The sequence below is a fragment of the Bacillus rossius genome, chromosome 1 (genome assembly GCF_032445375.1).
Source record: "Bacillus rossius redtenbacheri isolate Brsri chromosome 1, Brsri_v3, whole genome shotgun sequence".
Lineage (NCBI taxonomy): Eukaryota > Metazoa > Arthropoda > Insecta > Phasmatodea > Bacillidae > Bacillus > Bacillus rossius.
The window spans coordinates 327,630,229-327,656,037 of record NC_086330.1 but is presented as its reverse complement, the minus strand read 5'-3'; the positions used below and the strand labels follow the sequence as shown (position 1 = coordinate 327,656,037).

The 25,809-nt window shown below is 33.6% G+C and overlaps 1 protein-coding gene across 1 annotated transcript in view; it reads right to left on the bottom strand.

Moving 5' to 3' along the window:
• The window catches only part of LOC134528011 (calbindin-32), a 349,487-nt gene that overhangs the window by 7,722 nt on the left and 315,956 nt on the right, over positions 1–25,809 (bottom strand). Inside the window, exons 8-11 of the mRNA XM_063361169.1 lie at positions 24,088–24,143; positions 23,266–23,311; positions 11,250–11,306; positions 10,634–10,705 (exon numbers count right to left, since the gene is read on the bottom strand). Of these exons, the coding sequence (XP_063217239.1) occupies positions 10,634–10,705; positions 11,250–11,306; positions 23,266–23,311; positions 24,088–24,143 (231 nt within the window). The remainder of the gene's footprint in view (positions 1–10,633; positions 10,706–11,249; positions 11,307–23,265; positions 23,312–24,087; positions 24,144–25,809) is intronic.

Genomic DNA, 25,809 nt, shown 5'->3' with positions numbered 1-25,809 from the left:
GAAGTTTATTGGATGTTGCTTTGAGCTGGTGGGTTTTAATTGGGAAAATCCTGTTTGTCCCATCCATTCATTCCATCACTCCTCCTTTCTCATCTCATCACATCTCACCGTCCCTAGTGACCCTGATGTTAGTGGGATGTCAAGCTCTGGTCCAGTCATTCATTCATTCATTGAAACATGTTGTGATAAAACTAGCATTTAGACATGAAATGCTCATTGAGTGCCTTTCTTAAAACAACGCAGGTCTGAGATTCAGATAGTTAACTGATGGTAAGTGGTCCTCAGAAGCTCTGCCCGCTCTTTGGCCGTATAAGCAGCTCCGAATAACTCCTCCAACTGTGTCGTGTGCAGAGAGGTGACAGAGCATTAAAGGGATGTGCTCAGTGTCAGATACAGGAATTCATTTCATTCGGGAATTTAAAAAATTAAATAAATAAATATATAAAGAGTTAAAATAACATTTGTATTAAAAAAAATTAACGTCATTAATAAGGGGCTTAGACAGTAACATTATCATTCTCATCACGCATCACTTAATGTGTGGTTTGTGGTTCCAGGTGTTGTATCAGCTCACCTTGCATCACACAAAAATAACCTACTTCCTTCACTGAGATCTTATATAATTTTTTTTTTTTTTTTTTTCATTACTTCAGAGGCTTTACATCCTATTACCCATCCTCCAGTGGCAGATAAAGAATTTTTTTTTTCGAGGAAGTTCAGTTGGGGGTGGGGATTGGAGAATTTTGAAATAAAAATTTAAAAAAAAAACTTACCTATATTACTATTGACAATAACACACTGACAAAGTGGCTTCTCACACACTACCATACTGTCTTCACTGATATTTTAAAATTTTTCATAACTTCAGGAAGGGGGATATATCCCCTTATTCCCACCTCCTCCCCTCAGTGACCAGCACTGAATTTGCTGGTTTTATCTCTGGCCAGGGCCGTCGAGAGGGAATGGCAAAAAAAGGGGAGGATACATGGGGCCCGGTTACATTTCAAGACTTTTTAATGCATGGATTCACCTTAACAGCAGGATAAAAGTTACAAATCTGGAAACCTAAGTTACGCGATATGCTCATATGACGTTTACAGTCCTAGCCATGGTAACTTTGTGTAAGAAAATCGGCCTTGAAGAAAGTCATAACAGACTACAAGGATAGACAAAATATATCTATAAGATATTCTGTTTCATTTTAGATGAGGAGGTTTGGTCATGGGTGAAAATCTGTATGATTCCAGGGGTAGGGGAGGGGGGATAACATTTATCATTTATGTTTCACAGTTACGATTTTGTAAGTGCAAGCGGGCACCCTCAAATAAGGGCTTTTTGATTGCAAGGGGGGCTCGGGCACCTTTGGTCACCTCGAGATCTACATCCATGGGCTTGGTTATCGCTTGGCGGCAGAATGTTAAAAAACCTGATAAAGCGATGGAAAATCTGCCAGCCATGACAGGTGGATGTTGCTTAAGGAAGATGTTATTTCGAGAGCAGGATAGCTTCTGCAGCAAATAACTCATCTATTTACGCTCCTTGATTTGTCTACCGTCTTCATTCCGTTTTAGTGTGATAGAATGGGCACAGCACACACATACAGTAGTAGGTGAAGCATAATCATGTTCTATATGTTTGTGTGTATTTTTTCTCTCGATCCAGTTGTCTCCAGTTTGCTTTGAATGTTAATAAAATGGTTATTACTAAGATCCAAAATATCTCTAAGAAATAGTGGTGTGTATCGCTGAGAATGAAGATAATAAAAAGGGTAGCTTAAAAAAATATTTGTTTGATGACATTCTAAATATACATTGAGTCTAATTTCGTTCGTAGCTAGACATACGAGAGCAGCTTTCTTAAACTCATCGATATGTGCCATATTTTAATTTTTTTTATTTATTAAAAAATTTATTTCTGAATGTGTGTGTTGCGTGCACATATTCTGCTTACTTTCTGTTTCTGTTGCTCAAGCAGGAAGATCTTTCAGTGTGCTTAGCACTGTTAAAAATTGCCTGAGGTCAACAATAGGTCAAAAAATTCTTACTGATATAGGAACTTTATGCTTTGAATCAAGACATACACAGATATTAAATATTTTTTCTATTATTGAAACATTCACTACCTACGTAATATGAAAGCATGAAATACTAGTTTTATTGATTATTGACTTTCATTTTATTAGTTTTAAAGTATATAATATTTTAAGTTATTTAGTATTACATTAATTAAGTTTTAAAAAAAGATTGTAATATTTTTTAATTGGTATAAAAGAATGAAAATTATGTTTTATAAAGAAAACAATTGAAAAGTTTTCTTAAAATGCTTTTAAAAATCACTTAATGTTGTCAATTAGCACACACTGTGAATACATATTAAACTAATAATATCTCAAGCTAAAAAAAAATATTTACCTCTCTCTATATATATATATATATATATATATATATATATATATATATATATATATATATATATATATATATATATATATATATATATATATATATATATATATATATATATATATATATATATATATATATATATATATATATATATATATATATATATATATATATATATATATATATATATATATATATATATATATATATATATATATATATATATATATATATATATATATATATATATATATAAAAATAGGATGTTGGTATGTATGTATGAAATTGATAAACTCAAACACTGTTTGACCGGCTGTCATGAAAGTTGGCACATAAAAGTTTTTTTTTTTTTATGGAGAAGATTTTTATGATACCCATTTTTTGTAACTGGGTTAAATGGCGCTGCAGCGCATCAACTTCTCAACCGTTCACTGATTGCCATGATACCATACGGAGAAAATTTTCACATTATCAGTTTTGCTATAACTCGTCAGTGGATGGTGCTGCATTGCAACTTCTTAACCATTCAATCGATCAACAGAAATTCATAGGTCATAGTCTTAGGAACAGCAACTGTGTGTCATTTATTTATGGCATTGTCATTATAGTGCTATCCAATTTGTTTCAACTCACGGATAATATAATATATTATATCACACTGTGTTCAGCCCGGGCAGCGCCGGAATATATAATTAGGTAAAAAGTTCACTTACCCGACGGGATTTGAACTTACAGAAATGATATTAACTCAAATCTTCCTAACACACATCCCATTGATCTAATGTGAACTCAGAGTGTAAGAATATTTATATTGGAATATATATCCAATCATTTTTTTTATATACGCATTATTGTTTTATTACAGAAAATAAATAAAATGTTTGAACTATAACGCTAGCGTATTGTGAAAATTTGCAGTCGATACCTTTTAAAGTTCTTTTCAGTTAAATCCAAAACTCATAGTTATGCAACTGTCGATTAGTAGGCAACGGTCGATCTCAACAAGTAACTCCATCTAATTTCTAAAATTTATACTAGGTCGTGGGTATGAAAAGAAGTTGCAAAAAATTATAGGTAGCGCTGTTGTTACTGTGCTTCAGTCAGAGGGGCTTTTTCGATTATGTTATTAGCTTACGCAGGGCGCGAAGTCGTACATTTATTTACTAATATGTTTACAGTGATATGTTGGGCCATCGTTTTAATCAGCTCGTGTTTCTGATACTTTCACGAACTTCAGTATGAATTTTAAATGAATAATCTACAGGAACTTTTATTCTGATTTGACTATTAGAACGCAGGATAAATTTGCCATGTTCAAAAGCAATAATGTGTTAATTATAATAAGACGATTTCTAAAAATTTTGTTTTATGCAACCTACCTAATTTTAAAATTTCACATAAGTATCCGACGGGATTTGAACATACAAATACCGGTAACTAAGGTAAAAAGCTTTGGATTGTCAAACCCATTTTTTTATTTATTTTATTTATTTATTACATTTAGTTAGATGTAATGCATACAAAACAAATGTAAAAATAAAGTTAACTGCATGTTTGTCTTCATTATACAACATGCTTTTCCTGTGTTCAAAAAAAATAATGATTGTTGAAACAAGTTAAAAACAAATACATCAAAAATTTAAATACTTTCAGACCTATAATTTATACAAAGTCTAAAAAAAAAAATTAATGGCAATTCATCTGAGTTCCTTATTAAAAAATTAAATATAAAAAAGTGAAATAGATTCACAGAAATATATAAATCCTCTTTTATTTTTCAGTTCAAAATGTAGTCAAGCCAGATATAACTGTGTCGTTTCAAAACGAAAATAAGAATGTTCCAAACCATGTTCGGAGCGTGCCCCGGCGGGCCATGTTCCATCGCTTCTGTCGCAGGGCTTGCATTTAAGTCTCGCAGAGTCACCGGCACCGTGACGTCCTTCAGGAAGTGGACAGCTTGCAGGATGAACCAAGCCGCTGCTCTTCTCTTTACTGACGGGAACACGAAGAAGTCGTAGTGTATTAGACACTCGTCGCTGATGTCACCTTGACCATCGTTGATTAGTCGTTGCACTCATGTGCGACACCAGTGCCATATCGGCACCGCATACCAGCAGTCACTTATTCTGTGCAAGGCTGTATCAATACTACCACATAGCACACATGTAGGGTCTCCTGTTAGATGAATTCTGTACTTTCGCATTGCAGTAGCTGTGAGATTATTGTAGAAACTGTACGCTACCGATCATAAATCTGTAGAAATATTGATGTCCGCAATAATTCTCCAAGTCCGCATTCAGTGGATACTTGATGTACGACTTACTAAAGCTGGCACTGCCGCTCGGGATTGTACAGTTCCGAGGTACAGATTTTTGACAGGCAGTTGAATCTTCAGGCATGGCTTACACAACAGTAGCGAGCGCCGCTTGGGCTCTTCGATATATATGGGCGGTAGTCGCCCTGTTTCCGCCCAGACTGTTTTTTGGAGATACGCTTACATGTCCGTCTGTCGTAATACAGTGGCGATAGCTGTTTGGTGATAAATTGCTTCGCTTGTTGCGTCATGATCAACAAGTCCCAGTCCCCCATGGTTTGTAGGTAGGTAGAGTTGTGGCCTGGATAATTTAAAGATATACGATTTACACAGAAGATGCCCGATGTACGATAGAACACGGGCATGATATTCTCTTGGTAGAGGAAAAATATGTGATACATACCACATCGTTGCAAGTAAAAAAGTATTTATTAGCGACACCCTTTGCAGTATGTTCGTACGGCGATAGCTCATGCTTATTTTACTAGTGCGCAATTTATTTGTGACTACGTCCCAGTTATGTTGCACAGTACGAGCTATATCTGCCTGAAAATACACACCTAGTATTTTAATCTTATCCATGGACCGAAAAGGGCGTACATCTTCAAAATTTTCATCTGTGCCACCCAGCTGCAACGCCATCGTTTTTGTAGAATTTACCCTCAAATATGATACACGACGACAAAGTTCTAGACAATTCGCATCTGTTTTGATTTCATCTTCTGATCTAATGATGCATGCGATATCGTTGGCATATACATTTAGTTTAAACGTCATGTGGTTTATAGGAAAGCCTTGTAATTGGGTTTCTAACTTTCGACATAAAGGTTCGATAGCAATTGTAAATAAAACCAAATACAACCTTGTCTTACAGAGGCACTCAATTGGTATAGGGTGCGTAAGAAATCCATTTACAATCAGCCGAGAGGATATTCCGGTGCATACTATTTTTACCCAAGTTATTGTAGTGTCTGGGAATCCAAAGTGGGTCATTATGTGAAATAAATAATTGTCGTCAACCCGGTCGAAAGCCTTCTCCATGTCGATGCTTAACAATGCAGTTGTATTCTGATCTAAGGATGAAAGTAGTAGCACATCATGCAATGCAAGTACTCCCTGTATAATGGATCTTCCTGGAACCGTACATGTCTGGCGAGGACCAATTACATCACTCAGCCCTAACTTTAAACAGTGTGCGCATATCCGTGTTATTATTTTATAGTTCGTACAAAGAAGTGTTATTGGCCTATAGTCTGTTGACTTCACTGCATGTTGCTTTTTCTTTATGGGACTTGCAGAGCTCCCCTCGTGCAAGAATGACACGCACGACCTCACTGAAGTCGGGGCCAATAATCTCTCACAGGACCATTTAGAACTTATAGGGTATCCCATCAATGCCTGGCGACCTTTTTGTTGGAAATTGCTGTATTATTTTAATAATTTCCGCGTCCAAACATGTAGCTTCCATTACTTCCTTAACATCATCACTGACTTTATTTTCACACTCCCGCAGCACTTCCGGAATCAAATCTGGTTCTGTCTCTTGTTTCTTGTACAGCTGTGAAAAGTATTGTCTTAGTACACTCATTATCTCGGGTTGGTCGTGCATTGTTATACCATCGTCGTTCAGGATTCTACTAATGGCTTTATGACGTACTTGCTGTTGCTCTTTAATCATGGAAAATAATCTGATCTTTTCATCGTCAAAAAGGCTCCTATTTTGCAATAGAATGTGGTGTTTTTGCATTTTTTGAGTGTATAAACATAACAGTTTTTGTTTGGTGGCTCATATATTGTTCATTACATTTTCCCCTCTGTTTACGTGTTGCTGTAATTTGTGTAGCATGGTTTCGTAAAAGTTGTAAGTCCCCCGTCGTTCCTCTGCCAGGCGATATGCATGCCGTTTGAAAAGCCTCATGACGTTCGGTTTTACAAACTGCTCCCACCAAATGGCTACCGATGGAAACTGCTGTTTCCATCCTCGCCATCGTTGCCATTGTTCTGTGAAGTCAGTCGTCACTTCTGAATTTTGTAACAGTTCCGTGTAGGACGCCACGTGCTCGCCCATATCGTGTAACTTCAGCAAATTTTTCATACATGAATATCACTGCACAATGGTCACTGATTGCTACTGGTAGTACCTAGTATTGATGAACTTTATTTAAATGCTATGTTTGGATGTAAAATCGGTCAACCCGTGATTGGGCATGAGACGTAAAAAACGTAAATTGTCTGTTTATCCTGCCGGCAGTTATAGCGCTCATTTCCAGGTGAATTATCAATGTTGAGAGAGCTGCGTTTGATTTAGTTTTTCAGCAACTATTTGCTGAAGCAGCAGATCTTGCACGAGAGTTGGATGTGGAACTGAAAACACCACGTATTGTTTCACGGCAGATATGTCGTGAGAATTATTTTTCTCAACCAAATGTAGCTCAATCCCCTGAGGAATACTATCGAAGAGTAGTTTATATTCCCTTGTTGGACAATATCATAATTGATTTGAAGAAGAGGCTCAGTCCTGATGTCATGGATATCTTCAGTCTGGGAATACTCTTGCCTCGCACAACCTACACTGAGGAAGATCTGGAAGTTGTGCGAAAAGTAGCAGAGATGTTTAAGCAGCTCCTAAATGTGCCTGTCTCCACAGTCCTGGAGGAGTTCAAACTTTGGGTCGCCAAATGGAAGCGCGAATCTGGGGGTGTTATTGAAATTCCAAGTGCTCTACCTCATATCATTGACTTGTGCGACACAGTAATGTACCCTTCTATCAACAAACTTCTTAAAATCCTAGCTATGCTACCTGTTTCTGTAGCAACAGCAGAGCTTTCATTCTCAACCCTTCGTCGCCTCAAAACATGGCTCAGATCAACAATGGGGGAAGAAAGACTTACTGGTCTCGCATTGCTGCACATCCACAAAGACATTCAGCTAGACATTGAAGCAATAATTACAAAATTTGCAAAGAACAGCAAAAGGCGTCTTGAGTTTATCCTGTAAATATATACATATCAAACCAACATGGCAATCATGTCATAATTATTTATTTACAACCAAATGTTCCAAACTAATTCAGATTGACATCACAACACAACTGTAGTGCAGTGTGCTGTGTCCTGTGTAGTTGGTTTCATTATGCATGCTGGACAATTCGTTCTTTGGACATAAGAAACCTTGATAGATATCATTGGTAGTGAATATCAACTTAAAGAATGTTAATATTTCTACCAGCAGTTTATTCAATGTTAAGATACGAAAGCTTCTTAAATTGCACCATTTTGCTCCTTCAAATCCACTTTTTTCCGGGGAAGGACCCCCGGACGAGCGCTTCAGTTTTGGGGTTTGGTGATAAATTAGACGGTGGTGACCCCCCCCCCCCCCCCCCAAAAAAAAAAAAAAAGTCTAGATCCGCCCCTGGTCGTCAGGGGTACCACAAGAAAGTGTCCTGGAATTGCTGTTATTTGTTATGATGATGATTGACGTAGGGGGTGATTATGCGCATGAATGTGTGCTGTGCGAATAAATAACAGCATAGAAAAATATTTCTATACTTTTACAAAAAAAAAAAATCTTTGAAATCAGTGTGAGGATACACAGCTATTAGGGTGTGTAAAAATGGCCCCACGTTGGGCGCCAGATAAATATGTGAGGATACACACCAGTTAGTGTGTGTATAAATGGCCCCACTTTGGGTTAGATAGTTTTATATGTAGGGATACCTCCTAGCTCCTACCTAGACTTTCTCTATGTAAAAGTTTTGTTTAGATAACATCAATTTGAGTACTGAGTATTGTTATTACTACTAGGCCACAGTTAGGAAGTTGCTTGAAATACATAGGTATGGATACAGCTGTGATGGGTAAATTATAATAACATAGGAAACACACTAGTAACTTCAATTATTTATTAATGAAAATATCTCAGGTTTATTTTAATAATCATGAAACTATTTATTACTTTCATAATTTCCTAACCATTTGTTGGTACTGCAGAACACACATAAATATTAAATGACTGGAGTGACGATGCGCACATTCCTTTACTAAACAAATGTCTCTTGGGTTCGGGTTGGAAAATCTCTCACACAGGAACAGTTTATACTTAGGGTTCAATATAAGTTTTTACCTCGGATAGATAAAATGACTTAGGTCGGTAGAGCTCTGATGCTCTCTCTCATCAGACCACTGGGTGATGACAGTTGTGTGTAAAATTAAACTATCAAATTATAATCTCGTCGTTAAAATTTACAATATTTCAGTTCATTAATGTTTATTTTGGTAACCGCAAAAATAACGATGTGTAGATGAAGTACGTGATTTCTAGCGAAATGGAGTAACTGAATCTAACATTTCTTACTCACGTATACATTTCACTCCTATTAGCTTTATCTTTTTAGATAAAGCCCTATTAATACTTACTTACGTCCTGACAATACAATTCTATCATCCTTTAGTGCGGATGCCTGGCTTTTCTAGCTATATTTCAGGATTTATATTCGTCGACGTCTTGTAGGAGTTCATTCATAAGCAGGCCATTTCATTCTCTCTAATCCTTCTTAAATTAAGTCATCTTAACAATGCGTGACAGATTTTAAACTACGGCTCCTGATTGGCCGAGAATTAAAGACAGTTACATTAATTAAAGTCAAACACATTAAATCCGCGCGCAACAATAGCGCGGAACACAAAATCTTTCACTAAATTCAAATAAATAATTATCAGAATTACATTTTTCATTAAATAAAAACGGCGTCAAACTAACCATCTACCGTTAAAAGTCAATAGCTCCTTAGAGGGGTCTTTGCAATTGTTCGTTTCAAACGTTCATTTATGTCCATAGAGTACCAATTACATAGATATAAACATTAAAAATAAACAGTTTTTAAGTAATAAAATTAATTACATAGAGTAAACACATGTCAATTAAAATAAATAATTACTTAATCTGGGCGGGAAACATATAATGTTACAGTACATCAGTTTTCAAAAAATAGTTTCAAGAAGTATATTTTAACTTTGTAAAGCACAGGGCTATGGTTATTTTTGCGTACATGAAACCTGTTTTTCGAAACAAACTGCGTATCTCTTACGAAAATTGGTGCATAATTTTATATTGTAATTAATGTTTCATTCAGGCATAACGTTTCTTAAACCATAGAAAAGATAATCAGATATTCAAATACTAGACTTGAATTTTGTTTTATTATACTTATTAATTTGCGCAGTTAATACTGGAAAGGTATTAAGCGAACGTTTACAAATAAATTTAACTGTGGGAGGTACAGGATCAATTTCCGGGTAAGAATCCGAACCACGTATTTCTGTGAAGGCTATTTTGTAGCGATATAGTTGTTTTCATGTAAATGTACAAACATACAGTTATCTGTAATTTTACATGAAGTGAGTAGTGGGCAAGGTAGTGAAAAAAGGAAGCAATGGCATTGGGTTTGTTGAGGAGGGCGCTAGAGTGTGTGGGCGGGGTGTAAAAGCCAAGACTTGTAACACAAAGATCAGCCGATACTGGAACATGATACTGCGACTTCAGACCCCTTCTGGCGGGAGTGCAACTGGGGATTGTGAGATGGGCGCACATCGCTTGTTCTTGAAGTTAAAACTCAGCATTGTGCACGCAATTGTGTGATAATAAATTAAGTGATTTCATAGGGTTTTTTTTCAAATGAGGAAAACAATATTAAATGTGTCTAAATGACAATAGCATTTTTTGTAGGTACGTCTTTCAAGGATTTGTTACCACAACGTCAAATTGCGACTTCTAAAGTTCATCCGAATTTTCGTCTTGAGTTTTTCGTTTCTGGCAGAGGACCCAAATGTAAGTAAGTGCCTTTATTGTAAAACCTTTGAAAATTCTGAGAATTTATGAGATTTAGTAAATACTTAGTAAACAACTGATGACGTACCTTCTTAACCAGTTCCAGCAAATCTTTAAGGAATCCTCGTAGTTCTTCATTTTCTATTGTGCCATTATTGTCCTGAAAAATAATGAAGATTTTAATCAGGCCATATTTTAGAGTTAGAAAATTAAGAATACCTGTATAAAAAAAAGCATACTTTTACGTTTGTTAATGAGTGTGGCTAACAATTTACACGTTTGAACTTTCTGTGAACAAAGTGACCTTCTATGTTTGTATAAAAAAATCCAGTGTTGGACACGTTCACATGCAATTCTTTAAAAAAAAAAAATTCATTACTATTAGGCTAGGCCATCAGTAATGATTGTGTATTTTGTATGTATCGAATGAATGACAGAAAACTTATAAATTGCCGATAATTCAACATTTTTTTATAACCCATTTGTCGCTGGATGATATAAACTATTTCTTGAGAAAATGTTAATGATCAACATGATTTGTATGTGTATGGACAGTTACAGCATTACTACATTTGACAGATAGACAAAAAAACTCCTTTAAATACCCATGAAATAGCTTAAATTTTTAAAATTATATTATTGCATGTTATTAAAAATCATAAATTACCCTATAACTGTTTAATCATTGATAGATAGATACTTACCCTGTCATAAAGTGAAAATACCCTCTCTATGTCATCCTTTGTCAGTTTTGTGGCTCCCTATAAACATAAATTAGTTATTAGAAGGTGCCATTGCATAGTTAAGTACAGGAAGTTTAAAAAAAAAACAGTATTTTAGGTGGTTCACAAAGAATACTGATGTTGACAATTGCAAATGCAACAATCTACTCCAACAGTAAGTAGAAGATCAAGGTCATGGTTCATGCAATTCTTCTATCCTAATATGCATGCTTGAACTATACTACTTTTATATTTATGAGAAATAATGTGTTTCACTTTTTTTACTTCAAACAAAATCAGACCAATCGTTTGTAACCTGATTTTCCTTACATTTAATCTAAAATTCGAACACGATAAAAAATTCTTCTACTCCATATTATACATTATCTTAAATACTTTACGCGACATAACATCTACCAGAAATTATGAGAAAATTATTTGAATGGATTTCAACTAAAGCTCTGTAAATCACCGTTATGCAGATTCTTTGATCATGTAGCCTGTAAACAACCCCCCCTCCGCCCGGGCTAAGAACACTCCTTGACTATATTTACAGCAATTCAGCATGTTTGATTCTCATTTGCAAGTGCACATAGTTTTTTTCCCAGCATTACTTTCTCAACACTGTAACTGCTGACGGTGAAGTCATCTTCTTACTTGCTTCCACATAATATTTCATCCTATTAGCTGCCGATACTGAAGTTATCTTCTTTCATGCTTCCACAGAGTTTCTTCATCTCTGTAGCTGCTAATAGTTAAGTAATAATTTTTCATGTTACTATAGACCTTATTTATCCTGGTTAGCTGCCGATACTGAAGTTATAAGTATTCGTGCATGCTTATTATGCTTATTATGCTTATTATCTGCCGAAAGTAAATTCATATTCTTGCATGCTTCCAAAGACTTTTCGGTTCAGGTTTTTTTCTTAATGATAGCAGTTTACGATGAACTACAAGGCGATGTTTGCGTACAGAAGTTCAAATTTTGCGTCATAATTTGGCAAACTTTTGACATTTCATTTATCTTTCTTACTGGATCACGAGTTATTTGAAATACCATGATGCACGAAAGCCAATTAAAATGTTACAGACAACGCAGTAGCTACTCGTGCTACTAGAACAAAATGTTTAATATGGCAGCATCCACACAGCGAATGAAACCGTCCCGATTACATACACAGATGTGGAGTCTAGCCTGGAGCGAATTTCGCAAGACTACAGTGTTCACTAATTGGCCTGTAAAATTTGCGAGAGTAGTATTTGGTTCGCTGGAGTGAACAAAACTTTTAGAATGTTCGCTGTTCATGTTTGTTGTTAATAAATATTACACTCTTAATGCAAAACAATTTAACTTATCCTAAACAAAATCTTGAAAATAAACTTAACATATAAAAGGTGCAGTACAGTAGCCTAAATAATAACTGGGACTGTGTCAAGGGTAAAGTTGCGAGATGACATTGGAAAAAAATGTTTGATGCTGCATGGTTACTTACTCTGTAACGGACGCAAATATTTCCCTCCGTATGTTAGTCTGACACGTATCACAAGAACATTGCTGGGAAACACGTACATGTAGGTTTCATGGCCCAATCCATGGATAAACTTAAGATAATCACACTTCAGAATGCTACGTTTCTTTAATAAACTGTAATAAAAACAAAATGATGATATGAACAAAAATAAAGTTTATGGAATTTTTTGTGGGCTGGAATAAAATTTTCTCCTCATACATTCTACGAACGAACTTGAAATAATTTAAAATAGAAGTAATTTTTTTTTAAATTCAGTGAGGGTTTCCTCTTTTATACACAAATAGTTGTGGTGTTCACCTTTTGATTAAATATTTTTGGAAGCCTCGCTTTAAATGTTCTCTTAGTATCTTCGCCAAATGGCTAATCAAACACGGTCATTGGTCCTTGTTTGTATGCCCCATCATGTAAAAACTGTCAAATTTTCACTAATATTAATACGTTACTTTCCCCAAAATCTTACTTCAATATTCGTTCATGGAAATAAACATACTTCATTGGCCAGTTATGTTAATGATGTACTTTCCACAAGATATTTAGTCGTAGAATTACATTTTTCTTACTGTTAGGCCTATACTATTCTTTTAAACTGCATTTACTGACTGTATTTAGCATTTATACCCAAGGCGACATGTTTTAATGCAAAATAGGAATTATTTATAAAACAAAACATGCAATATTTTCTCGTGAGTTCTCATTATTATTTAATTAAGCTATTTTCCATTACAAATATGACGTAATTTTTTTTTCAAAGTTTACCAATAAAGTGTGCTGCGATACCTACAGTACTATGAAAAGGAAGCCATGATAATACAATTCCACCCTCAACCAGAATATATTAACATACTATTTTATACTAATGCTCCAATGACATTGTCAGACAACAAAAACGTTTGTGTGATTTTTACTTTAACGTGTGTGTCTACCAAAGGATTGGGAAGCATTACTTCTTAATGAAATCAAGTTCATTGTACGAATTCAAATTATTCTCATTCTTCTGGGCGACTTGACGAATAAACTGGATGGAACGTTAGCAAATACAGACATTGGAAATGAAAGAAGATAGTAACAGATATTGTCACTGTAAAGTTTTATACAAATGTGAGTTAAGAAGAATTATTTCTAAACATTACAGTGCAACATAAATTTAAATAGCCACTTTAGTTAACGTGTCATTTATGCAAGTATTTTGATTATTTGGCAGACTTTGTCAGAAATTATATAATCAAAAACGTTTTTCAAAACAAAGATCGAATAAAGTTTCCTTTATGAAGCAAAAATATGTTTAATTGAGAGTAAAAAATACAAATTTCACAAAAAGTGGTTTAAGGTCAAGTATGAATCATGATTCTACAATAAGCTTTGTAATATAATCGGAAATTTTATTTTTAACATCATTAATGATAACCCATTTATTTTTTACGTTCAAATTTCAAGCCTCAATGTGATAGCATTTCCAAAGCGAATTAAAAACAGAGTTTAGAACTAATCTAATATTTAGTCAATATTGTCTTTTTCTCTTGGAAAAATATAAGTTAGCTATGCAAAATATAACTTAAATATTTAAATTTAAAATAAAAACCTAGCAACAAATATTGGTATCCATAGTTATATCAACAAAGCTACTCCATTCGTGTGCATTTCATTCCATAAATGTTGTAGCAGTCTATTGACTTTGCTGAACTAATGCTTTTTTATGTACATCCCATAGGTAAAGTATTCATGCTGGTTTTATCATGCGGTGGAAATTGGCATTAGTAACAAACATGACTTATGTAGGAATCACAGCTTTACAAACATTCAGGGGAATTACAACGCCGTTTGTACACAATAGTGCAGAGTAAACGGAAAGGCTTTACGTGGTTACTGATATAAAAATTAATGTTCGATAAAAAAGGCACTGAATTCTGCAATATATTTGTTAGTAGGAAGTAAATAAAACGAAGAGAAAACATTAAAAAATATTTTCATTAAATTTAGTTGTTTTTACATCCCAAGAAAATTTTTAAATACTGCTATATTATTAAATAATGTTTCTGTGACAATGTACGCAGCGCGTAGCTTATTCAAAGGAAAACCTATATATAGTATATCAACTTCAATTAGGCTATGTATTAAATATTTGGCATGAGTGATTTATGTGCTTAATTCTTTCAAAAATTATTAAAATATAGGTGTGTTAGATTTTTAAAACATCATCCACAGCTCGAAGTACATATTAATAAATTTTTAATGGGTAATTGAAACAAAGGATTTCGATGCTTGTTGAAGTTAACATTAATTAGCATTATAGTTTGACTATTAGCTCAGTCTGGATGTAAAAAAAAAAAACAAAGGCCTGAATGTACACAAACTCCCCTCTATTTAAAATTCTTTTAAACCATTAGGGGTGCCAGTGATATTGTAAATTCAAAATGGCGAACATATTCTGCCTTTGCATTGAATTTAGGGAGAATGATTTTTGTTCAATAACTCTGTGATTTTCAACTTTTGAATGAAAATGATAATGTATAAAGATGTAAGAAATATAATTCTCTAGAACTTTAGTCATATCAGTATTTACTCTAAAATCGATATTTTTTTTAATTAAACCTGAAAAAAAAAGCGGCTTAGTAAATAGTTGCATCATATATTTTACTGTTAACTTTAGGGCATAAACGAACGTAAATAAATTTGTAAGGGATTAAGATATTGACAATTGTGGTTCTAACCTTTTAACGTGGGAAAGAACCGATAACTACCACCGCTGCTCGAGACGATTTCCTGCAAATGTTAAACAACTTGCAGAAAAATGTGCGGATGTCATAAAACAGGACTGAAATGTTCTGTCGTATGCCAAAACTGCGTCAGAGAAACCTGCGAGGATGTTACAGAAATTCGTGAGCTATTATTTTATGATGACGGTGATATGGACAATTTTGCACAATCAAGAAATAACACTGACATTCCTGAAAACGAACATTTCGATGTTTGCGAATATGAAACTGACGATGTTGATTTGGCAGGACAAACACCGGAAAAAAAAATGAAAGTCAAATAGTTTTGATTCTAATATCACGCAACAAAATAATTCTGATTTCAAAACCTTTTAAGACAGAAAACGGGAGAAAAAATAAAAATAATAAGTCACTTAGATTCTAAACACTTGCAAGAAAAAAAAACAGGATTGAAATTCTAAAATCTTTTGCGGAAGAAAACGTCAGCAAACGAAACGAACTTGTAAGTAGTGATACGTGGCTTAACCACACCTAGAAAAAAAACGCACGTGTGGGTGAGGAAAAACATTCTTTTTTAAATAAAAAAATAGTTAGAACATCATTTCTCACAAAGACATGCATTTCTAGAATTGTTAGTGAAATAAAATCACCTAACTTCACTTTTCCTCCATCACAGATTAATATTGATTTTAGGTAAAAAAAGGTGGAAATCAAAATTGTCAAGATTTAATACCCTAAAGGTTTGTTTGGGTTCGTTTGCGCAACCACAGAAAACGAGATAATCCAATAATTATTATACTTCACACATTTTTTTCAGGATTAATTCGAAAAAATATCAGTCGTAGATTATAAACACCGTTATGACCAAAGTCGTAGATGATTAATTTTCTACTTTTTTTGCCATTAGCATTTTTGGCCACAAGTTGAAAAAGACTGAGTTATTTAACGAAAACTATTCCCCCTTATATTATCAAACGTAAAAATAGAATACAGTCGCCATTTTGCATTTATATTACCACTGGCATCCCCTAAAGGTTAATAAATATACATAAAAAAAGTGGAACTGGGATTTTGTACATTGAAAGTACGTCCGGACTGTTCTACATTACGTTATTTGCAGGCGCCACGGAATAAATGATCAGTTATATACGCCTGAAGGCTACATGCTGGATGTTGTTACTTAATACCAGACAATAACAACGTAGAACAAGCTAGAAAATATATTACTAATGTCTTTTCATGCTAAATGTCTAGATGAATAATTAATTATAGAAATACCAGAGAAAATGTTGTATCCCAAAATAGCAAGGACAAATTCCCCCTACATATCTCAATGTCGCACATACAATATAAATAAAACCATAACTTCGATGTTTGTAGCCTTTATTTACTTTCCATCATGGATATTCTTCTTATGCATTTATTTGAAGTAAGCCTTTGCAGTAAATATTAATTCATGATTTTTTTTCCATTATGATGAATTTTACTATGTTCAACATAACATAATATGAAAACACCAATATTATAATTGCGAGAACTCATAAATTAAATAGATTAACCAGAAATATATAAAATCTATTTTAGAGAGGGCTTTTACCAATGTAAAGATTATGGCATGTTTTTTTTTAAATATTCTGTGCCATGATATCAATTCAATTAAGCTTACAATTTACTAAAGTTTTTTTAGTGTATTTTAAAAATCCTTTCATAGGCTACTAGCATAATTGATTAGAATGCTGAATACATAAAATAAAATTCTGTAAAAAATTTAAAAAACTTGTTTAATGATATTTTTATCTTTGCGTACTTCATTTACTCCTGAATCTATCATAAATTGAGCACGTATAGGTGCAAATCATACTTTTTGATACAAATTAAATTCCTTCTTTACGTATCGTTACATGCGGTTTTTAAAATTTTCCCACGGAAGTATTCCAAGTGTGATTTACGAATTTTGCAACCAGAATTTAGATTTCGCTTAGTTAGTCATGTGCTACAAAAGCTTGCTTGCTTACTATTTAAGGCTTTAAACAGCCACTAAACTGAGCATTTTGACAGCCATAGTACCAATGCAAAAATGTAAACATTGCCTCAAGTATTGCTGCTTCACTAGGGAATTTTTCACATTACAATACACTTTAAACAAAACAAAATTTAAAAAATACAAGAAAAACAATACTAAAGAGACATGAAGAATTTGCTTTTATAGAAAATATGAGAAATAAATAACATTAGTTAATATTAGTTACTTGCATATGATTTATCATATGTTTTTGAAAATTAATAAGTAAATTTTGGCTTTTACATGATTTGTTCTTTGAATGGTTCTTGCAATGAGAAAAATTGTCTTAAAATATTTTTGGACATACACCATATTTGGTTATACTTTATGTCATAATAAACCTCAATAACGACAAAAAATATGAAAATTCAAACACAGAAAACTAGCCAAAATCAACAGACGTCAAAAATTAATTTAAAATATAGACAGCACAGAAAATTCTGTGGAAGTAATTAATCAAAAAATATTACAGCACAGACAGACAAAATGGGCTAAGAAGACGAGAAATTAGCTACGAGAACAGCAAATAGAAATACAAAAATGACCCTTAAGAACACACCGACAGATAACAGTTATTTGTACTTGTCTTAGGAAACCTACTGTGTTCGTTTGTGCTGTCGTCTTGCGGTGTTCAGGATATTTGTTTTTTTACATCGCTGTGTGTCTCTATGTTGCCGATGTGTTGTGCACATTATCTGTTTAGTATCATCGTTGATTTATTTTTTATCGCGTGTTGCCAAGATTTTTTTTTTTGTTCTTGTTGCTAATAATGCGTCGTTTTTGGCCTACTGTGTCCGTTAAAGCTGTAATATTTTTTTGACTAAGTCCTTCCACGGAATTTTCTGTGCTGTCTTTATTTTAAATTATTATATTTTGAATTCGACTGATTTAGGCTGGTTTTCTGTGTATTTGCATTGTTACTTTTTTTTAAATCCTTTATTAGGTTTCTTATGACACACAGTGTAACCAACAATTATGTATGTCTAAAAATTCATAAATCAATTTACACGATTTGATTTACTGTCAGCTCGTTGATAAGTAATTCAATTACGAAACTTTTAAAATGTGGACTGAAAAGAACCATTTTGGCTAAATGTACGTGAGGCAATGCCATATGCTCCTCCACCCGAGTTTGCAAAGTTGCCACCTTGCTGAACATGCCATTCACATATCACTGGAGAACATTCAAAGTCCACACAACACACATGGTACTTACTTCGATACCTTCCTGCAGAACATGTGGGGTGTAAACAAGTGTAAGAAGAGTGAGTGAGTTAGAGAAGAGATGTAATTTGTTAATGCCAGTTGAATTAAGACAATATTTTTAGCTTAAGGTTCAAATAGCTGTCATCGTCTTTCACTCCACACAAAAACAATGTTCATTGCTTCGAATACCATAGGTATTAGAGGTAGAAAAATTTACAAGAACTTAACGAAATGTAACATATTATTATGCAATTACTGAAAAATAAACACTTTAAGATATTTAATGAAAATATTTCGTAAATTAAAACACAATAAATTGATATTGTTCAATTAATGATTTATTACGTCTAAAGAAAAAGTGCTGATTTTCTTAGAATATTTAGCAATTCAATTTTATAAGCTTTTATAAGAATAAGATTAAGAAATGGACATAATTTAAATTTTATTAAAGGTTAGGGTGAGATAGTAAATTTTTTAATACGTAAAATTATTCTGATCCCAATTGCCATGTTTACGAGGAGGCCGAAACAGTATTAATAATTTCTCAGGGGCTAAAATATTTGAATAAGACACGATGACGTTTTTATCGTGACTGTCTCTTGTATCATTGCAACTGAAGATTTATCTGTGTATTTACAAACAGCAGATGTGATGAAGTTTGATAACACGGAATTAAAAAAAAAAATCATACATATGAGATTTGCTATTTGATATTAAAGCACCAGGAAAATGTTTCTCGGATACATTCTCAAAACCTTCACCGAGATTCCCTAATTTTACGTTAGTTTTCACCTCTTATTCTTTTCATAAGCACGCATGCCTACATTTCAATCGCAATATAGCCTAGTTGGACTAAGAAACAAAATTCTTTCTTCTGTGGGTTTGCAACAGTTGGCACAAGCACACTCAAGGTAACAGAAGGTATGGAGAGCACCACTTGTTAACGCGCCGTTTAAGACCCACTCGAGATTTATTAAACGTGTCTGATCACGAATTACATTTAAGAGCCACTGCATGCTTCTATGCAAATTTTTTTCTTTGGTTTCCGCGTATAACCTGTAGTTTTTAGACACTGAAAAATGATAAAAAAAGGTATGTACACGAGCATATTTTGTTAAAAAAATTCACGCATAGAATTGTAAGTGGTATAGGGACGTGTAGAGGGCCATTATCTTTAACATTCTATCATAAAATGATTAGGGTCACCGCTGCAAGTCCCATAGAGGCGTGTTAACGGTGCGAAGACTGCATATCAGTTCTGTGCCTGGTGACGTAGAGGCTATGAGGCGTGTATTGCGAGAGCCAGTGTCGCCCTTAGTGCCCCCGCACTTTTAGAGCTCGTGTGCCTGACCAGGCGGCCACCTTAAACGTGTTAAGTATGGTAGAATGAAACATCGATTAAAATTTTAAATTATGCGCCAATTTTCGTAATAAATACTCAATATTAGGTATCCAGAAAAAAAAAACGTATTTCATATATGCAAAAATGATCATAGCCATGTGTCGTACAAAGTTACAATATCTGTCTTGTAGCATTAAAAACTATTTTTTGGCAACTGGTATCCAAAGGAGACTTTTGTAAATTTACAAAACATTTTTCCTGCACTACGTGCAAATGCTGGGATGGTTTCTTGCCAGGATGCAAAAGGTCTTTTATTCCCAGTGGCGGATGAAGAAATATTTTCAGGGAGGATTTAAAATAATAATTGTAAAAAAATTAAGATCGGTGTATTAAAAAAAACTTACTTGAACAAAAGTGGGATTTGAACAGTTTCATTGTCTGTTTCAACATGAGTCACTTCCCGTGTAGCTTGTTGTTCCATCTTGTTGTTCACAGAAAATAACAAACCGCCTCTACTGAAATATCACCAACTAATTTTTCATAACTCCCGTGTCAATGTGGTCATATCTTACAAATCCCCCTCCCCAGCATGCATGAACAACTGATTACGTCCCTAATTAACTTGAAGTGCATTGCTGTTTGCATCTCCTTCGAATGATCATATTGTTGTAGACTATATACGCAAAAAAACAAAAAAAGAATCATTCTCAATAGGTATACGATGACGTCGAGGTTATAAACAAGCTCCTGAGAAGGCGTTTTGGGTTCGATTCTCTGCAAGTCCTCTCCGAAGCTGTTGCAAATGGAGAACTTGGTAGACCTGCCAGTATGTTTTCTCGTTTTCAAATAAATACAACGTAATGTTTTTTGTAAATTTACCAGTGTAATAAGTAGAAACTTTAGTTGCCAACGATATCACTAATAAATTGCATGACATTTCAGTTTTACAAGTTATATAGTTGGCAATTGAGTTACCAAGGATTTTCCTTGTTGAAAGTACTAAAAAAAATTTACAGTTTACATTCCGCTTCTAGTTTTATATACATTTGTTACCGCTTCGAGCAGGGAATGCAACTTAAATGATATCAAGTACTTTTGAGGCAGTACATGTTTATTATTTTGAATAAAACTAAACACGAAAGTTCATTCACTTCTTTGTTTATTCTGAACTAACACCTGTTGGGACTATCATTCGAAAGTTTATTTATTTAATTAAGGCATTAAAGTGATTATTTTTTGTAAAGCTGACACTGTGAGCAAGATTTGGCCACCTTAAAAAAGTTCTGACTCAACCGTTCCGCGAGTTCAATGTTTGTTCAAAAATAAAATGGTAAAATGAATAATTGTGATAATTATATAAGAGATAAAAATAAAATCATATTTTTAAAACCTTAAATTGATCTAGTAGGTGTTGAAATAATTCTCCTAAGAAAATTTAACTTATACTATACTTCAAATTCCAATTTTAAACTTGCATATTCCAAGAAAATCAGTTATGGACTCCCTACAAATGCTAGCTGACTTTAGAGTATACAATAATAAAAAGACTATAACAGCATTTGAAATGATTAAAACATTTTAAGTAAACACGATGTTATTGATCAACTTAATTCTCGTCTTATAGATTTTTACTCAATATTATGACTGTTTTAGCAAAACAAATTTGAAAATAATAAAATTTATTGTAGTTAAATAGCATTGTTACCATATTAAAATATTAAAAGTGGTTTTTAAATGAGTGTTAGGTAATGTGGCATATATTGATAAGTTAAAGTTACATTGAAAATTCAGTAAAACTGCATATTTTAAAAATTTTGGGTTGTTAAATGGCTTGATAAAATTACTTGATTGAACACCTTGAAATTTTAAATATATTGTTATAAAATAATAGATTTAAAGTAATTGAAATTCTACCATATTATAACTGGTGAAATCTAGGGTATAAGATTTGTTGGTTACGAAAAAATTTCAAACTCGTTTTGGATGTAACTTGATCTTCTTATTAATTACTATTAATAATTTCATGGAAGCCTTTAACAAAACTGTGCATTTCGGTGAGTAATGTGCAAATTTTGTTATAATACTTAGTGAAAATTCCACTGTTTTGATAGGTGAGAGAGAGGAAGTTGTGATGTTAGGTGAGGCAAGTGCCAGTTTTTATTCAAGAGTGTACCGGATACAAAGTTTGTGCATCAAGGAGAACTACACGAATATTTACTATGCACTTTATGCAACAGAGTCAGTAAATTTACTAGGCCATTACAGTACGATAAGTGATGGGAAAGTGTCATTTATTGGAGAAAAAAGCATACACGTTAAAAAGTAGAGGTGCTTAACGAAATAATGGTAATTTACTAGTGTTAATTATTGGACTCTGTACAACGTTCGGTAAGTGATATATTAACGAAATTTAAGTAATACAGGTACATATTATTCTACGAAATAAGATTTACATAGTATTCGTTTGCTTTAGATTTAATACACCTGAAAACATCTAGTTGGACACATCTTATTTGAGTATTCTCTTTAACAGAGTTGTCAGTATGAAAGTACCTATAATTTAAATTTTCAATTGTAGCTGTGTTGATATACATAACTCTTTTTAAATTACTCAACCATTTTTACTGGATTACTCAAGTTTATAATAAAACAACTAATTTTAGCAATAGTTATGTCTAACTGACTTATTTTCAGATTAGGCAACATTCATCAATGCGTCAATCATCACATTATAGCAGTAGTTAAGTTTAGAGTATGAAAGAACTCGAAAATAATAAAAATTAAATAATATTTCGTAAATTAAAATCAAGTATTTCGGTAAAATAGTAAAAAAAAGGAAATTGCATTGGTTAAATAGATTGGACAGCTAAAAATCAGTGAAGTTAAGTTGCGCCAACCACTAGAGAAAAAAATATTTATTAATCGTTATTGATATAGTGGTTTAAAAAATATTTTAAATATTTATAACTTTAAGTTTGAAAAAGAAAAGTGGTGAAAGACACTTATTTCATCAAAGATGAGAATGACAATGAACAAAGTCCAATAAACAAGAGGTGTGTTGAAGAGCCGATAGTGTTTTGTTTGACGGACACCGTACGGAAAATAACACCGTAGTTGGATTTACGCGCATTACCTCACTTACCTTGAAGATCTGCCGACACAAGAAATTTTCCCGTACTGGCAGGAGTCTGAGAACACATCAGATGTGCAGTGAGACTTAAAAACTTAAGCGCTAAGCACATGGCATCATATTGTTTCTTTCTATCATTAAGGTTTTAAATCTATATCATCACGAAAAAAAATTCTCTTTTATTATTAATTAAAAAATGATGACTTTGAATTTGCACTGTTTGATATCTTAATTACTTCTTGTGGTGGTTTTATTAGAATTGACTTACAACTAAGTATTATTTAAAAAAAATATATAAAAAGATTTGTTTGGTTGAAATTGCAAAATCGTGTTTTTATTCACTAAACATTTACTTTTGCCAACAAAACCCACAATGTTAAGTGATTAGCTCTGAATTCATAACAAATGAAATTATATTATAAACATTATTTTTTTAAGAAACTGGAGACACTCACAGTTTGCACCATTCGTAAGTTCGGTACAGGCGTTGAAACAAGGCTGTAAGTAAACTATCCAACACTCCATGCAATCTTTATAAAACAGTTTTATAAAACTGAGTTTTTTTCAAGTTGCTAGCTATACGGCCCTTGAAGTGCAAGCAATGCGAAGTGAGAACTACATTACGAACAAGAATACTGTGCACTACGCTTTGCATAACTTCATAAATAAATCTTACGCGAAATTGTATTTAGTTCGGCGTGAGTATAAAATATAAAGAATTACCGATGACATGAAGAGTAATATGTAAAAGATAAATGTAGGAAATTTATAACACTTTTTGCTATAAAGATGACAGTCAAAATTAAAATATAAAAAATAATAATGGAAACATACTTTGCCATCTCTGACAGCTGTAGCCTGCCGTCTTTGTTTGCATCGAACACTTGCAGCTGTGGAAGAAAACACGAATTTCATTATTAGTGTAACTATGAATATAATACATAAATAAAATACCCATAATCAACACATTTGAATACACACATACGTATTTATTGGTAGAGTAACTTATAATAAATGAAAACTAGAGCTTATTTCACAAAATCAAAGGACAATTTTGAAAATAAATACAAGCTATTTAGTCTTGTGGATAATAGACACACCTAGAAAAATGGCTCCAAGGTACCACGTCTTTTCCCAGCCAGGTCAAGGGATCGCGTAACTACGTGAAGTTATCGGTACAGGCTCAAGACCACCATTTTGTTATTTCCGTCCCCCCTTCCGGGTACCTTACGCTCTAAATATTCTGCTTAAACCAACTCTGGAGCACCGCAAGCAGTTACTCTACTCCGTGCTGCGTAAACCCTACAGTACCCTTTTTCCCCCCTCTGAACATCATATGGTTTTACTCAAACACGTATGAGCAGAACCCAGATTTATATGAGTTTATATTTTTTACCAATTTATTTGTGAAAAAAAAAAAAATAAGATTTCGTTGTTTTCTAGGTTATTTGAATGAACATGAATATTGCACATTATGTCACTAGTATCACGCACAAACAAAAAACTAAAGTCGTGGCAAATATAGCATTTTACGCATCAAAACAAGTACTCATGGGGTTGGAATTACTTTATTACCAAAATAATATTATTGTGAATAAAAGTATTAAAGTTTGACGATTGTTTTGATAGCTATGATATCTTAAGAAATGTTGATATTATTTCGTGATAAATTATCTTTGGGTCAGTTTCATAAATGCTTACGATCCAATCCCGGTGGAATCGCGGAATTATACGTAGCAGTAAAAATTGGTTTAATACGAAATCATAAATTGAAATTTTAATTGACCACCATTTTAATTTATATGCTAATAAGATTCCAGTTTTCCTTTTCCCTCACGAATGTCCATATTTTAAAAACAGCACTAGACAAACAAGTAAAATAGAAATGAAAAAATACGACGCAGGGCCCCGGGCGATTATCCTGTTTGCCCCCCCCCCCCCCCTCCACTCTCCCCACGACCCAGCTCCCTGGAGTTGGCCCAGACGGTACGTATGTGGGCGTCCATAAATAACGTGAGGCGTTTAGGGGGAGGGAGGGGTTCGAACTGAATCTCACCCGATCTTACATCCTGTAAATATTTTCCCGCAAGAAACAGTGTAAAATTGAGAGCAAACATGATTAAATCAGGTAAAACATGTTTTCCCACTAAAATATGGCTAAATCCTACACAACAATATCTATCGCGGTTATGCTAACGCCACTAAGTCACTCTTGAGACCGCACATGAGTCCCCGTGGACTGAGTTAGAATTAATATTCTTTTACGAATTCTCAGTAGTTCCTATTTAAGTATTTTATTGCTCGATTTTCTCACTGTGATTATAGACTACGTTCTGTCTTAAATACTAATCTTAAGTAGTCTTAAATAGAAAGAATTAAGCAAATTATTTTTTTTAAAGATAAATCTAACGCAATCAAGCACAGATTAACGTATTACCACTAAAATACGCATTTTGAAAAATCTCCCGACACGGCGACACCTCAACAAGTGGTGAAGGGAGGGGGGGGGGAGGGGGTAAAAAAATCGCCTCACGTAATTAATAGACGCCCCTATCG